This window comes from Cyrtonyx montezumae, unplaced genomic scaffold (genome assembly GCF_038088225.1).
Source record: "Cyrtonyx montezumae isolate F1298 unplaced genomic scaffold, pur_monq_1.0 scaffold_8, whole genome shotgun sequence".
Lineage (NCBI taxonomy): Eukaryota > Metazoa > Chordata > Aves > Galliformes > Odontophoridae > Cyrtonyx > Cyrtonyx montezumae.
Genome location: NW_027072089.1, coordinates 81,727,350 through 81,744,141, shown reverse-complemented (window position 1 = coordinate 81,744,141; position 16,792 = coordinate 81,727,350). Strand labels below are relative to the sequence as shown.

The following is a 16,792-nucleotide window of genomic DNA, read 5'->3' as shown; positions in this document are numbered from 1 at the left end:
ATGACATTTTTCCTTCCAGTTAAACAAGTAATGTCTTAGCTGGGAGGCTACAAACAGCTATATGTAATGTGTGCTCCAGAAATAAGCCTGCTTTTCCCTGACCATCTTTTTACTTGCCTAGCTTCACATCTATCTAATATGAAAATACATACATTTAGCAAACTAAAGAGCTGTGTTTAAGTATGGCAAACACATTTTGCCAATAAGCTACAAAACAGTACATATGCTCCCTTTCTTTCTTTTTCCTCACATCATAATAGTGTTTTGGCATTCCGAGATAGAATAATGTCCCTATTTACCCTTGAATCTAAAAATCCTGTGATCCAGTTCACTCAAAGGGCCGGAGCAGTCATCTCACCATCTCTCTTTTACTTTCACATTGTAAATTCCACTTTGGGGATTTTTAGCCTTTGTAACAAAATATTGTTTCAGTGTTAAAGTGCTGAACACCCAGCAAAATTGCTGAGTGCTGCAGGAATTGTAATGCATACCTCAGCACTCAGGGCTCTCTTTCATGAAGTGTGCCCTAAAGGATGAAAATCTCTCAAACTAAATGCAAACTGAACAGTAAAGGCAGCACGCAGCTCCATCCTTAGTCTTGTGAATTTCTCTTGTAACTTTCCATGTGAAATTAAGAGAAGTGCCATTTTAACTGCAGGGGCCTTGCATCAGTAACCTATCCTCAGCAGTCTCCATACAGACCCAGCAAGTGAAGAAAACCTCATCCACATGTCCAAGTAAGCAGCAGTTAGTCGCCAATGTGATTTGTACAGAACTATTTTAAGAAAAAACTGCATTTTATTAGGCTGAGTAAACATATGAGCTCAACATTACTCCCTGCTTCTCCCTAAGTACAGGGATCTTTTTAATCAGTTTTGTTTGTAGATCAGAAGGCATCATTTTTTCCCTGTAGCATCAGAAAAAAGGCCAGTCCTGCTACCTCAACCAACAGATGAGCTCCCTGGGGAGACAAATCTGCCTGCACTGGCACAAGTATAGGATCAAACACTAGCTTAAATTAAATAAGTAAATAACACAGGCTTATGGGCTCTCTCTTGGTGGTAAGAGCTAACTGGATCTTTGGTTACATCTGAAAACAGATTAGCCAAATAATAGGTTGGGGTAATTAACATTTCCCCTACAAGTTCCAAAACCCAAGAAGAATAGCAGTTGAGCATTTTGGAAAACTTGAATAGAAAACTGCTTATTCCAAAAGTGGCTGTCATCATGAGGAGGAAGCCTGATTTCTGAGATGGGAAATGGTTGGAAGAAGACTCATCTTTGTCAGGAAATATAGCTCTATGGAAAGCTGGAGGCTTTGCAGGTGCTGGATTATTTTGTAGTTATATATTTTGGCAGAAAACTAATTAGCATCCGAACATTATGATTCCACATTTTTTAAATAGCAATGTTAATATTGGGCTCCATTATATTTTTGGTTTTTTTTCCTTCAAAAACCCTGAATCTAAATGAAGCTTTCTACCAAAACAGATCCCTGGAGTAGAACTGAAGTGAAATTCCTGCACTTAAGTTCCTAAGAGACAAAAACCTACCATAAAACTGTCCATCCTCAATTCTTAAAGAATGCTAACATGTTCCTAGTTGGGTCTTATCACATCTTCTTTTTCCTATGCACAACCAGACCTGTCTGAGGTTTAGTATAATCACTGTATTATCAAATCCTTACCTGCCTGTTGCATTAACGTATGTTTAAAAGGAGTCTGTACCTCCCATTAACTTGCCAAAATAAGCTATGTGAATGTAAACATCAGTTAGGAGGAGAGCTTGTCTGAACAGTCGAAATAGAGCCAGAATACAGATTATGAGCCAGAGAACACCTACAAATCAAATTACGTTGTTCTTTCTAATGGGATCCTTTATTTGCTTGCTTCTCTCAGGGAAGCATGATTCTCAAGTGGAGAATCACCTCACTATTCTGCTTATGTGTACCTATGAGAGCACTCTTGTGGAATTGAAACCAGCAGCGCTTCATGGCAACCAGTTTTTCTCCCACTAGGAAATGACAATTTGCCAAAACTGAAACTGTTAACAGGGTAGAGTCTTTTCTGAGAAATGTCTCAGATGAAGAAATGAAATATTCGAAGAGAAGCAAAAAGTCATTAAAACATCTGATTTCAATGTTTTCCAAATGTTCCTCCCCTCCCCCCCCACACACACACACTTTCTACCTAGAAATTTAGGAGGAAATAATAGAAATAAGATGGAAGACTTCAGAATAATTTAAGTATAGTCTGGACTGAACCAAACTGATTGTTTGTAAGCCTTTGGGATTTCATGTCATCTGTAACAGCAAGACTATTCTCTGTTCCAGCAAGGCACCCCAGCACTTCATCTTTGTTCTTTTTTTCCTCTTGCCCTCCAAATCTGCCCTAAATTTAGGCTTCTGTCTTTGAGGTGAGAAAGTATTACCAACATCGGAAACAAGTGTGCATTTGCTAAAGTGTTCTTCTTGTTGGGGCCTTTATAAAATGAGAAAACCAGACACTCCGAGATGAGCAAAGCAAGAAGCTGTTTCAGGTATTTAGCACAAGCAAGCTACTGAAGCAGTGAGATACCAGGTTTTGCCACAGGCTTTTCACTGTTGAGAATTCATGCTCAAGTTTGATCAGAGGTTTCCAGAGACCACTTCAGCAAATGCACATTCTTCTCCACCAGAATAACTTATCACACAATAATTTTGGCAGGTTTTTTTTCCTCCACATTTATTTCAGCACTCAGAATACTCTATTGTTCTATCAGCAGCACTGTAACACATCAGCTCTTTAACCCAGTTGGCCAACACATGCAGAAATGATGATGTCAGTCTGTCTGAAGTAAGTAAATGTCATGGGGATGGCACTGGCAAAACTCTTGACAAGACTATTGGACAAGTATTCTATTTCACAGTTCTCTTAAAAATGCTGATAGCTTATTACTAACTGGTACATGCTCCACTTCCTCTTCTCTAAAGGAGAATATCCTCAGAAGCATTAGCTTGGCTCTTTTTAATGACATTTTGTAAGCAAGAATGACTTCAGAAGCTGGGAGTACCCCTCTTCCCAGTCAGCTTTGCTATTCAAGGGCAGCCAGCACCAAGCCTGTTCCACTGAAGCAAGCAGGAATGCTGTTTATAACACAACTGGCAGAAAACTCCAGAGCTGATGTGAGCACAAGTGGGAATGAGTCATGAAAGCATAATTAAGAAATAAAATTGCTGATCTTATATTCTGTCTTGTACTGCTAATTCAGTAAGGTCTGTAGTAAGATGGATCTTTGCGACTGCATTTAGTTTGTGAACACAAACACCAGCAGCAAGCAAAAAAAAATGCAGTGCTGTAATCCAAATCTACAGCTGATGCAAATCAGCACCATTCCACTGTACTTAGTGCAGCTCTGTGATTTTATGCTAGTGGAAACTTAGTGTAAAATCTGTGCAACTCCGTAACTTAAAAAAAAAAAAAAAAGCCAACAGAGCAAACAAAGTAAAGCCAGAACAAAGTCACTTGGGAACTAAATAAGACTGTATTTCAGATACAGGAAAAAGTACAAAACTGAAGTATAGTGCAGTGGACTTACTTAGGTGTGCTGGCTTATAGAAAGGCTTGGACCAGGGGTTAAAAAGTCACGATCAGGCCAGCTGCAAAGTTGCTATCTCTACCCATTTCACTAGTAGTTTGTGGTTGGAATCAAGGACAGCTTGTGATTTCACTTGTTGTTTTTTTGTTTGTTTGTTTTTGTTTTGTTTTTTGTTTTTAATAATTTTTAAATTTATTTCACAACTTCTATTTCACATTTTCAAGAATCACAACTCCAGTCTTGCTTAAACCTGGTTGAAGTACCGTGACCTCAAAAGGAGAAAAAACCAACAACAAAAAAAAACCCACTATTGTTCATTTTTGTTACTTGCTATTATTTGCATTGCAGTACCATGGGGTATTTTTATTTTTACTCTTTTAAGACTGAATATCTACTAGTGAGGCACTCCAACCCACATCATAAAGTTTCCATTTAAAGCCCTGAGTCTGCAAAGTTAGGCATTTTTAACTTAGCACACTGTGAGTCAGTGACATCTGGACATGCTTTAGCCCTGAGAGTCCATATAGTTAGAGCAGAAAAGGAGATCATCATGAGCAAGGGTCACAGACAGCAAACAGACACAAGACATATGAAACAATAAGCAGGCATTGTAAGGATGCACCCAGCATCAAGGAACAGATTCGTTCTCTGTCAAAGCTGTACTTGTCACGTATCCTTATCTTCACACATCTCAATCTCACTTCTTAGAAAACTCACTGGGGAGCACCCACACATGGGCAGCCTGCACAAAAGCTGCAGTGTCACTGTGGGTGTCGATACCACATGACCAGAGCAGAGCCCAGGAAGGAGAACATAGTCAGTGCTACTGGTTTTCTTTCACCTTGCAGAAATGGTTGGGCTCAGAGCACTAGAAAACAACTCACAGTTGTATCTACAAACCCAGTGCATTAGAAGTTCCCCTACTGGCATCCTTTCCTCTCTTTAGCTTGTGAACCTTGATCAAAAGCTTTCCAACAGTTTGGTGATGACATAAAATACTCCACCACGACCTTTTACAGCGGCCTGGTGACTGTTCAGGTCAGAGTAAAGCGTTATAGCTTGCTGATCCTAAGCCCTATGGCAACTTGCAGAAACAAACATTAGTAAGTGCAAGCATACTTGCTCACATAATACATGTGAGAACAAAGCCACAACCTTTATTTACAAACAGCTAGAAATGTTTTGGTATCACCACGTATAGCACGTAAGTAAGTTAAAGCTAGTGCTCCATAAAAATACCAGACAATACTGAGTGATGTGATAGGTGCTATTTACAGAAAGTGCATTATCAGTCCCTGAAAATCTTGATACTGTTTGTGAACACCAGCAGAGGAAACACTGTGTTTTCAGCAGTAAGGACAGAGCTTGAACCCACTTCTCAGTTTTTTCAGATGCCCATTTGAAATACAACATTCTTGCTCTTTCACATAGTCATAGAACCATCCCCCTCGCCCAAAAAAGTTTAAATAGACACACCTGGCTTCCTGAACACACAAAGCAAAACTGAAAGAGCTGAGAATTAGCTCACTGTCTACATAGTTCATAGCATAGTTCAGTGGCTCAGAGTTCAAGAAAGCAGGAGCTGAAACTCTTTTTCCCAAAATCTCACTTACAGCTTTCTCATATGCCCTTTAGCTGGTCCATTCTCCTTACAAACCTAAGAGAGCCCACACAGCTGTTAGAGACCTACCTACGAGGCTCAGGAACAGAATTTCAGCAATTGTAGAATTTGGTATTGAACAAACTTAAGAAGTACCTTGGAACAAACGTTATTTCTTTCTTTACTTACATTTTAAATCAGTTTTCCAATGTCCAGGCTTTAGAACAGCCCCAGTTTTCATACCCTACTACTGGTCTTTTCCTGCTCAGAACTCCTTTGAGGGCAAGCTACAGCTGATTTTACTAGAGCCAGAACCGACAGCTGAGACTAGCAGCTGCTTCTGATTGTAGCTCCTGCCCACTGCTGAGAGTCATACATGAGGTGGAAGAGGAGAACGTCATGGAAGGAAACATATCTCAATACAACTCTTCCTCCAGACTGAAAGCATAACTATAAGATCTACCACACATGCCATCGCTTTCTCGCCTCTGAAGTGCGCTCATCTATCTTGAAAGCAATCAGCTGGGTGATTTGGGGCAAGTTGTTCAGGATACTCGTGCTTCGGTTTTCTTACCTGAGAAATTCAGCAAAGCTCATTTCCCATCATTCTGCACATCACGTGCTGCGGTTCTTGAGAAGAGGCTGTGTTCTGCCCTCCATGGTATTGCTGCAAATGCAGAGTAATTCTGTTGGCTTCTGTAGGCTTATTCACCCTATGTAGTCTTTAAACAATGTAAACTACAGTTTCGTGTGTCTGCAGGAAACACAAGAACTGTTTTGTTACCGCTTTGGTTAGGAATGTTCTCTGTTATAACCGAACTTCCATTTTAATCCTGGAAGAAATAGAATGTTATTTTTTTTTCCTTATGTTTAAGGAAGAGGGTTTTAATGAACCGCAGGGCTCAATATTTTGCAAAGTACATGCACATTCAGCTCTTTTTTTGGTTGGAAGCATGCAATTGGCATGGAAAACGCTCAAGTAATTGCTTTTGGAAGAGTGTGGTCTACGGCAAGAACAGAACAAACTTTCTGTTCAATTGCCTTTGTTTTCCAGTACTGAAAGTTTAAAGTAGACTCATTACGTGTTTCACCAGAGCCAAACCTGGTCCCTGTTAGTTGCTCTGCATGGATTAAGTGGTTAATGATGTTTTGAGAATGTTGGGCTAGATAGTTTGTGGGGACACCATCTGTTTCCTTTAACGCGTAAACAAGGACAATTGCTGGTTTGAAATGCAGGATTATTTAAACTCAGATAACCACAGGCATTCTTAAAAGAGGAGGTTAGACGAAAAGGAATTGTCTTGTGGTCTGAAGTTCAGTGACATTTGTTGGGAAACAAATCCTTAAGGCAGGGCTGCTATCCCTTTTTCACAAGTGAGAGAAAGGAGACCATTTCTTTGCAGCCACGTTCTTCCTTCTGAAGTCCACCTTCAAAACTAAAGTTCTGTCAGACATGCAAAACCATACAAACTAGTTCAACAGTGCCTTGAAAGGGCTGAGCATCCCATTCAGAAACAGCAAGTTCATTTAGTATATTTAAGGGTGAATACCCCATATCAAAAGTTGCCTCTGCAGATAGTGGGTTTGATGGCTTTCTCACTTCATCCACCCAGCTACCTCCCTCTTCCTCCTTCAAGAGAAGCAGTACAACCCCGTGTTTCGGCTTCCTATATGAGATACCTGTGTTTTGGGTAACACGAGAGTCAGAGGAAATGACATTTTCATTTTCATTTCATCAAGCAGCATGGGCATTCTTTTAATAAGTGTAACAAAACAAAACTTTTGCTCAAGGTACATTTTGGTGATGAGCAGCTTCTGTTCTGAACTGACTGGGAACAAGCAGTCCAACAGAAGGCAAGTTTAACCTAGTGAAAACTGTTGGGAGGAAAGAGGAGTGGAGGTATAACGGGAAATGCTCTTGTACTCAGCACAGAACGCATCAGCATTTGTGGGGAATTTTATGACAAAATCACTCAGAACGTGTTGTTACTGGATCATAATCCTCACACAGGAAAATACACCTGAGTCACCAGGAGAACAAAGTTGTCATTCAAAGTATCAACAATCCTCGTCTGTTGCTGGGTGTTGCTGTTTTTTAAAAACTGTATTTTGCGTCTTTGCTATTTCAGGAGCCTGAAAATGAACAGACGTAAAAGCCTGAGGCAATTCTATTTGGAAAATGAATGCCACCTTAAATCCAGTTCACTGCTAAGTACAGCCCTGCAGTCTTGTATCCACAGTCACCCATGTAGGCAGGCTGTGCTCATGAATGCCCTGAATAGGGTATGTTGTGTTTAAGGCTCACACTGCCTTTGACAACAGCCAAAGTCGCCCAGAGCGGGGGCTTATTTCACCTAAATAAAGGCATGATGCTGACTAAGTCAGCTTAGTCAAGTCTGAGCAAATGCAAAAGCGTCAAAAAGCTAAGTGAAATTGGTGTTCTTCATCAGACCACTCTAGCTTTAGTGAAGTTATTTAGGGTTCTATTATCATAGAATCATAAATCACTTGAGCTGGAAGGGACCTTTAAAGGCCATCTGGTCCATCTCCTTTGCAGTGAACAGGGACACCTACAGCACATCAGGTTGCCCAGAGCCCCATCCATCCTGGCCTTGAATGTCTTCAGAGACAGGGCTTCCACCACCTCTCTGGGCAACCTGTGCCAGTGCCTTATCACCCTTACGATAAAAAACTTCTTCTTAATATCCAACCTAAATCTCCCCTCTACTAGTTTGAATTCATTTCCCCTTGTCCTTTCACCCTGCTAAAGAGTCTGTCCTCTTCTTTCGTAGAGCCCCTTTTAGATACTGAAAGGCCACTCTCAGGCTATTTTGGCATAGTAAGTGAAATCAGCAGCCTTGTAGCTACTGAAGCCTTTCATACAGCATCTGGTACATCAGCCTTCTCTGAGAAATGGGATCATCTCCAAGGACTATCAACAAGAATAACACCAGCTGCATGGTGCTACTGCTGTGCAAATGTTGAAGACCTTGAGGTGCCATAAAGCTTCGATGGAGGTGCTGTGCATTGCCTCCTGGAGGATGATTTTTCAAAGTCCAGTGGCTCATTACTGAAGCAAGGCCATGGCTGTAATTTTGAAACCCTTGGAAGGATCCTTGGGACTACATGTTGCTTAAAGCCGAGTCCTTCTGTTCCTAACTTGGGTGGAAAGTGTTCGACTGGCAACACCCAACTGGAGGAAAAAGGGGTGCAAACTGTGCTGGTTGGATCTCTGGCCCTTGTGGGCAGAAATAGCATGAGGTAGAGGTGTTGACATAAGCTAAAAGTTTCTCAGGCAAACAACATAATCCCAGGATTACATGAGAATGGCTGGGGAGGGGCTCTGTCTGGAGTGATCATTTTGGGAAGCTTCTCGTAACACAAGGGAGGTCTTACTTTAAGTTTTGTAGATCTCTCTTACAATGCAGTAGATGAGTCTGGGGCAGAAAAAAGAAATTCAGTAAATTCAATACATTTTTAGATTCTTCATGTTTAAGACCCATCAATTCTGCACCCACTTCAGCAGGACCTGTCTCATGGGCAGTGAGCTGAGGGACATCCTATTGCTTCCAGTTCCATCTTCCCTGTTCTCTGATGCTAATTCAAGGAAAAGCAGCTCCAATAAAGTGCTGTCCTTCCCCCCTCACGTAACACCTAACACCACCTCACAGTGCAGCTGCTGCCACTGCAGGGCACGTTGCCTTGAGCTACTTGTGATTGAATGGAACCCAGTGTTCCAGATTGGAAACAACAGTCACCCGAGGGGGAAAAAAATCCAGTGATTGTTTCATGGTACAGTGCCAAAAATTACACAGCAATATTTGCAGAGCAAGTGAAAAGAAGAAAAGCCTGTGTTGTTAAGGTAGCAAAGATACTCACACTGAAATTTTGCCAGGATGCTAGGATTTCTTATAGCAAAAACTGCTATGAGGTCTTCACTGAGCATGTGGTCAGAAACTCAGTTTCACATCTTGCATACATTTCTAAAGATAGTTAAGTAGTTCTGGTAAAGAATTCTCCCCAGCGGAGCACAAAACCACATCTAGTATGGCCCTGTGTAATTTGTCATTTTATGCCTCCAGGTTATGGTATTTATATTTTTTCTTGTTGGAGATAAATTGCATTGGCAGAGGCTAAGATGTCAGCATTTCCACTGTAAAAACTGCTCTTTCTGGAGGTTAGGTAATATCTTTTTTTTTTTCTTTTATACCACATTATACTGAAACTCTGCCATGCAGATGCTGTTCAAAACACAAGGCATTTATTTTTGACCAAATTTTATTTCAAGCCATTATGGTAGTTAATGTTTTAGAAGATGACAAAAATGTAGATTTGATGCTTTTTTCCAAGATTGTTCTTACACTGTATACTTCAATGGCTTCATATTTCCTCTCAGCCACTAATACAGACAAACCAAATGGAGACAGCACAAGTGAGTGTCCCACTTTGGTAAATTTCAGCATAGCCTTTCTACATAAAGAGTTTTCAAAGCCATAACTCACACTCTGTTGTTTGGGTTGTTGTCCGATGGGACACAGCAATGCAAGACATTCTGCTGGTGTTGGTGAGAGACTCTTTCACGACCAAAAGGGGGAACACTTCCAGAGCCTGGCTGTGTTACTTTGAGCCTCTGTCAGTATGGAAGGGCACTCAACACCTCAGCAGGGTTAGCAAGGTGTACAAAGTGCTGATCTCAGTGAGTGGGTGCTGTGACCATCACATTATGTGGCCTGTGCTAAAGGGCAGTCAGTGAGATGAAAGGGCTAAGTTCCCTTAGATCTGATGGAGAATCTGTGCTTGATAAATAGGAGATAAGCAAGCAGCTATGTCAGAACTGGTCTGAAAGTAAAAAAACAGTACAACTGTAGTACAACAAATGCTTTCAGCATTCAACTGTCAAACATACATGCAGACCAGTGTTACTTACACTGCCACCTAAAATGTGAATGTTGATTATTCTAGAATGTTTACACCAAGAACCATATGCAGTGACAGAGAGAATGTGCCAAGATGTTCAAAGGCTTATGTTTCCTCTTCTTTTATCTCACAGGTAGTAACTCCAGTCAGGTCAGGACAAGGTTATGTTTATGAATTCCCTTCCAAATACCAGAAGGATACCTACGATATCCCTCCTGTTCGCCCTCTTCAAGGGGTAAGTACCAATAAAACTGTTGACAGCACTGTAAGGGCACAAAACATGATTAATTTCTACCAGAAGTTTATGAGCAAATTGAGTCCTCTCTGAGAGAAAGCATTATTTCAATTAGATTCAGTGGCTTTTTCACAAAGTGCAGAAAGTGTTTCAGAGTTGTTTTGATGTTGAGTAAGGTCTGGCAGCACACCAAACACAAAAGTCCCATTTGTTTTCTGTGTTCTGATCAAACAGAATATCTAAACAGAATAAACTTAATGCCTGGGAACATTTTTCCCCTTACTTTGTTGTTGTGTAGTTGACAGTAATTCACTCAGTAAGGGTAAAATTATCTCCCAGATGAACAGCTACCATGCAGGGAATTGTTTTCATCATATATTTGCCACTCCATGTCACTGAACTTGAAATACATCTTTGTTCTGGGAACACCTTAGCACATGGTCCCCAAGATGGTGGACATCCAAAGTAAATGCACAGAGTAATGCAATGCACACTGTAACTCAGCAGCCCCACATCTCTCTGTGGCTCTTTTGACAGTGCAGCTCATTGAGGGAGCAACACTGATGTGCAGTAAGTAGTACGTAACAGACAGACACTGAGTGGCTGGAGCTATTGGGAAATCTGGAGCAAGAGGCATTCAGATGTGAGTTAGCCTAAGACCACACGTAGAACTCACTGTAATGCAGGACATGCCACCAAGTGGAATACTTGGAACAGCTGTGCTCCCTGTTATTAAGACCACCCGCACTACACCTGATGAAGCAGATTCATGGTCCTAATACATACCATAGTATTTGCACAGCTCTAGTCATCTTCAGGCTGTTGAAAGGAGACATGGAAACCAAGAAAAGTCACCTAGACCAGCATTTTTATGAGGTGACTTCATTCTGTAACCCATTTATTCTTTCTTTAGATATATGACATTCCCCCCACATCGGCCAAGGGGACTGCACATCCAGTTCCTGTTGGAGATGCAAAAGCCTTAGGAGTCTACGATGTGCCACCTACCAAAGGGGTAAGTGTACAGTTTCCACAAGATCCTGTATTTTCATATGTGATCGAACACATGTTTAAGCAAGAGTTCATGTATGATCCTGAAGGAAAAGGAGATTCAGAACTTTAAGGATTTCCTTAAGCTTTTACGGTGTTTGATAAAACTGATATAGTGAAGTACTGTAGCATGATTTGGTCCCTAGACGTAGATTATCTCTGTGGCAGCATCCTGTCTTCTTTGATTTTGCTGCCTGTAAGAAAGTGCATCAAGATGGAGATTAAAAAGTGAAGTATTACAGCTGATGCTCCATCAAACACAAGCGTCTGATTCTGTGGAATTCAGTGGCAGATCTTCCATCGGAGCATTTTATTTGCCATGTGGAATATGTAATTTTTTTTGTATTCTAGCCGAAGTTTTCACAGTTTGCTTTCTGTATTTCAGGTCTATGCTACACCCCCATCTGCATGCCGAGATGATGTAGGCCTGAGGGACAATGTGCAGGATTTTTCATCTCCAATGGGGCACAGCGCAAGGCAAGAAGGAGTGTATGATATTCCTCCTCCTATCACCAAAGCAACTGGGAAAGAACTGATCAAGAAATACTCCTCTGAGGGCCTTGTATTGACTGACGGGGTGCCACACAAACAGAGTGTTTATGACATCCCTGTAAACCATCAAAACCATTTTCTCGGACAGCAAATTGCACCTCAGAAAGATGTTTATGATACCCCGAGAGGAACTGTGTTCCCAGCACAACAGGCAGGACTCAATGAAAGTCTAGTCTCAGAGGGAAGAGAAGGTGTATATGATGTGCCACCAGCAATCCTCCAAGACACTAAAGGCTTACAGGATGTGACTGATGGGATGAATAGGTTGTCTTTCTCCAGCACGGGAAGCACAAGGAGTAACATGTCCACATCTTCAACAACATCAAAGGACTCTTCTTTCTCAGCATCAACTGCGCAGGACAAAAGACTAAACCTCGATCCAGACACTGCTATAGAGAGGCTTTATTGCCTTCAGCAGACGGTGGAGGCAGCTGTCAGTAACCTCATGGCCTTCACTACAGCAGACTGGCGGTCTTACGGCTACATGGAGAAACACATCAATGAAATTCACACCGCTGTGGATAAGGTAGAGCAGTCGCTGCTGGAATACCTTCAGTTTGCGAAAGGATCAGCAGCCAATGCTTCCTGTCTCTCTGAGTTCAGCCTCCACAACAAAATGAGGAGGGAGGTGCAAAGGCTGGAGGACTCTCACCAGATCCTTACCCAAACCAGCCATGACCTGAACAGCTACAACTGGTCTTTGAATGTTCTCGCTGTTAACAGACTGCAGAACAAGTGTGATGACCTGGATCGGTTTGTTATGGTGGCAAAGACAGTCCCAGATGACGCCAAGCAGTTGACCACCACCATCAGCGTCAATGCAGAGCTCCTGTTCAAACAGGTGTCAGGCAGCTCACGTTTCAGGAGTGTCCCAGAGAATATGAATGCTCCTGACTATGCATATAACAATCCTCATATGCAGCGTCATGGAGAAAAACCGCAGAATCACTTTAGTTCTCTTCCTCCTCTCCTGAGTAAAGGTCAGCCTCTTCACAGTGCCACTAGTGAGAACTCAGAAAAGAGCTGGATGGATGACTACGATTATGTTCACCTGCAGGTAGGTAAAACCAACACCTTATTCAGTGCAAGACCAAGTGGGGGCTGTTGGCAGAAAGCTGCAATCAGATTGTCACATTCAAGAGCAAGTTGACCCGAGCGATTACTTGCTCTCAAATAGGACTGTTGCATAGACAATAGCAATAGCCTTTCGCCCTTGCCACACTATCCTTTTCTTCTCCGAACTCTCAGGGGTGTGCTGCAAGTGAAAAAACCTGCTGTTTGGTCTACAAGTTGTCATTTAGCTCAGGAACGGTTTTTATTTAACACAGTGTCTTTTTACATTATGCAAAACAGGGGAAAGAAGAGTTTGAAAGGCAACAGAAGGAACTACTGGAAAAAGAAAATATCATCAAGCAGAGCAAAATGGAGCTAGAACACCATCAGGTATGTTTGCTCAGGTGCAGTAATCACATGGAAATGCAATGTTCCTCGCACATAAGGAGTACTGGGCAAATAAAGCAGGAGGGGCCCTTCCCTTAGCAGTGTGTGACTGTTAGCAGCATGGCTGTGAGGTGTGCGTGAGCACCAGAACAAACAGTTGGGAAGTCCGATATGCCATAAGGTGAAGATGGAAGGTATTGGGTCTTGGCTAAGAAGTGGCCCCAGGCTAGTTTCTTTCCAAGCAAGATTGTCTCCAGAATTAAGGGGTTTAGGAATGCAAAGGACAAAAACGTGGACTGCCATGCTTCAGATAGGAAATGGTGAGGATCAGGATAGCAGCACCTTCTTGACCTTGGGGATGCGTGGCAGCCATTGCTGACAAAGAAAGCTCAGGGATTTACTGCATATATGAAAACCAGCATCTCTGCTCTGCTTGTTTCCTTGCTCCACTCAGAGTGGAAGCAGAGCCACAGCTCTCAGCGTTTGCAGTGACATTTCTCATGGCACAGATAAGCCTTTCTCTTGAAAGCAGTTTCCAACTATCTCAGTTTAAGAGACAATTTTTGTTTTTATTACAATTGCAGCATTGTGGTGCTTGTGGCATATGCATGATACAGAGTAGTGTCTGTCTCTAAAAGCAGTCTTCTGTAACATCTCACAGTGAGCACATCAATCACAAAACCAGCTAGAGAACTCAAGTTTCCAGACCTGTAATGCAGTCTTTTCATCACTGGACCACACTGAATACATATATTACCTGCACATCTGCTCAGTGAACAGCAGTACTTTTAATACTGCTTAACATCACTTTGAATGCTCAAAAAGCAGGCGGTGTAAGATTGAGGGTTGCCACCGTGACATTAATGGCAGTGTGTCGCTGCCATATTACATGGCAGAAAATTGCATGGCAAGTCAAAGAAACAAGAGCTGAGAACATTTCCATTCCCTCCACTTTTGATAAGGAGGGCTTTTGATAGTGATAAGAGACCCCATGTCTTCTGCTTTTCCTCCCTTCTGAGCACATTAAACTTTAGCTTCATCATCACTTTTAAGTGTTCCGTCTTTAATTTCTCATTTGTTTCTGTTTTCTTCAGAAGTAATCGGGAGCTGAGAGTTGAAGGTTTGTCATCTCAAAATCCCACAGGGATGGCAGGCTTTTAAAGGCTGCGTAGGTGTCAGTGCCACTCAGATCCAGCTCTCGCTTTTGATTTCAGCATGCTCTAAATGATCAGCAGCCTGTAAATGCAGTAGGCTTCTAAATACAAATGAAGTGATATTGATGCGTTTGTCTTCCAACCTCTGCCTGGACTTTTGTTACTGAAAGCACACCTCACTCTCCAATATAAGATATTTTTAAAAGCATACACTAGTTTTCTTTGAGTGTAAGACTGTCCTAGAGTACCTGCTGCTGTTCTGAGGTAGATGTAATTGTAGTACATAACATCTTGTGGGAACGGGCTTTGAAAAGAGACTTTTTATTCACCTTTCAGATCAATCAGTTCCAGCGGCTGGAGCAGGAAATCACGAAGCCTGTGGAGAATGACATCTCAAAATGGAAGCCGTCTCAGGCTCTCCAGACTGCCAACAGCACCATTGCCTCCCATGACAGACACCCGCTTTTGTTCTATTCTGACCAATACGAGACTCATTTCAACTCCCTCCTGAACACCATCGATGCCTTTTTCAGTTGCGTCAGCGCTTCTCAGCCCCCCCGGATCTTTGTGGCTCACAGCAAACTTGTCATTTTGAGTGCCCACAAACTGGTGTTCATCGGAGACACGCTCACGAGGCAGCTGACATCTCAGGACATACGCAACAAGGTGCGCAGCTCCAGCGACCAGCTGTGTGAACTGCTCAAGGGCATCGTGATGGCTACCAAGGTGGCGGCCCTGCAGTACCCAAACACAGCAGCACTGCAGGAGATGGTGAACCGAGTGACAGAGCTGTCTTATCACGCACAGCAGTTCAAACTCTCGCTGGTCCAGATGTCATCCTTATGAAGCAAAGCTGAACCCAATCAAATCAAAGGAACTGGAGTATTTTTATGTAAACGTTACCATTTACTTTGTGGAGATGTTTTATACAAAATGCTTTAAATACGTTCTTAAGAGAGTTAGAGAATCTAATGAAATCAGGGATCTGGGAAAATATCTGGCTCTGTATTATGTTTCTAATATACATTGAGTTATGTGTACCCTCCGTATGTGTATATGTGGCTCCACTCTTTAAAACATCATTAAGCACCTTAAAAAGTATGCGTCGGGTAAGCAGTGCATATCTTTTGTATATACTGCTGGTTTCTTCAGCATATTTAACTGGATGCTGCACACATCCTGATTCATTCCATCTTCATTGTGGCACATGGACTCGGTTGTGAAACCTGCTTGTAGCAATCCATGAAGCGTAATGGTTCTCATAGAACTCCTTTCCCTTGTTAGAAATTACTAGGTTAATTTCATTAACTCTTCTCGCTGTGATTTTGTTATATAGAGGATACAATAATTGTGAGTGACGTACAAGCAACAGTCAAAGCATATGGTATTTGGGAGAAAAGCATTTTAAGGCCATACAAGCCATGTAAGAAGCAGAACCTTCTAAGAAGGAAAGAATTGTATATTTCTGGTATCTTGTGGCATTTAAACTTAACCGTATGTAATAATCATACAAGGTAGGCTTTCAAAACTCAGTCTTCACAACATGAATTTACTTGTTTACCCTGTATATCCTTGCACTGGCAATTAGATTTAACCATCATGCTCATTGTGGACTCATCCTGAGAAAATTAACTGGGTTCATCTTTGAGGCAGCAGATGAGCAGTGTCTCAGAATACCAATCCCTCCAGAGGGATCTAGGCTAAGAATTGTCATTCATATCTAGTACTTCAAATTCAGTTGTTTTCTTCCCATAACTAAACATCTGTATAGAGCATACCCCATTTAACGAAGAAAAAAAAAAGAGTGCCATTTAAGACATTTGGGGTAATTAATTCTATGCATTGCAAAAGTTTGTTCCAGAGCTACTGGTCTTTCCACACTACACTGCTGCCAGAAGTTACCTCCTGTCTTAATGAGGCCACTCCATCACTCCAATCCCAGCCTGCAACTTTTAACTTGGACCCTTAAAAAACTATTCAGAGTGGCAGGCTCCTTTAGGAATTCCATATATGCTGGCTGTTCCAAAACATGCATCTTGCTTTCCTTATTGAATCCTCTAAAACTGAGTCAGAAGACACCAGATGTCCTTGGTCCTCAGACTAGAAGCTACCACTTTTTCAAGCAGACAACTGGAACAGCCTAGATCAGTGCTAAGTGATTCTGGCACTTTGGAAGGAGAAACACTACTGTCCTCAGATAGGTCAGGGTAGTCCTACATTGATGCATTCTGACTGCCTAAGAGCAGTACGAGATCAGTAGCACCTGGA

The 16,792-nt window shown here is 41.9% G+C and overlaps 1 protein-coding gene across 4 annotated transcripts in view; it reads left to right on the top strand.

Moving 5' to 3' along the window:
* The window catches only part of NEDD9 (neural precursor cell expressed, developmentally down-regulated 9), an 89,749-nt gene extending 73,819 nt beyond the window's left edge, over window positions 1-15,930 (top strand). For all 4 annotated transcript variants that reach the window (XM_065752303.1, XM_065752305.1, XM_065752304.1 and 1 more), the window contains 5 exons: window positions 10,227-10,328; window positions 11,242-11,343; window positions 11,764-12,987; window positions 13,284-13,373; window positions 14,861-15,930. In XM_065752303.1, the coding sequence (XP_065608375.1) occupies window positions 10,227-10,328; window positions 11,242-11,343; window positions 11,764-12,987; window positions 13,284-13,373; window positions 14,861-15,370 (2,028 nt within the window). In that variant the 3' untranslated portion in view covers window positions 15,371-15,930. The remainder of the gene's footprint in view (window positions 1-10,226; window positions 10,329-11,241; window positions 11,344-11,763; window positions 12,988-13,283; window positions 13,374-14,860) is intronic.
* Window positions 15,931-16,792: the final 862 nt, after the last annotated feature.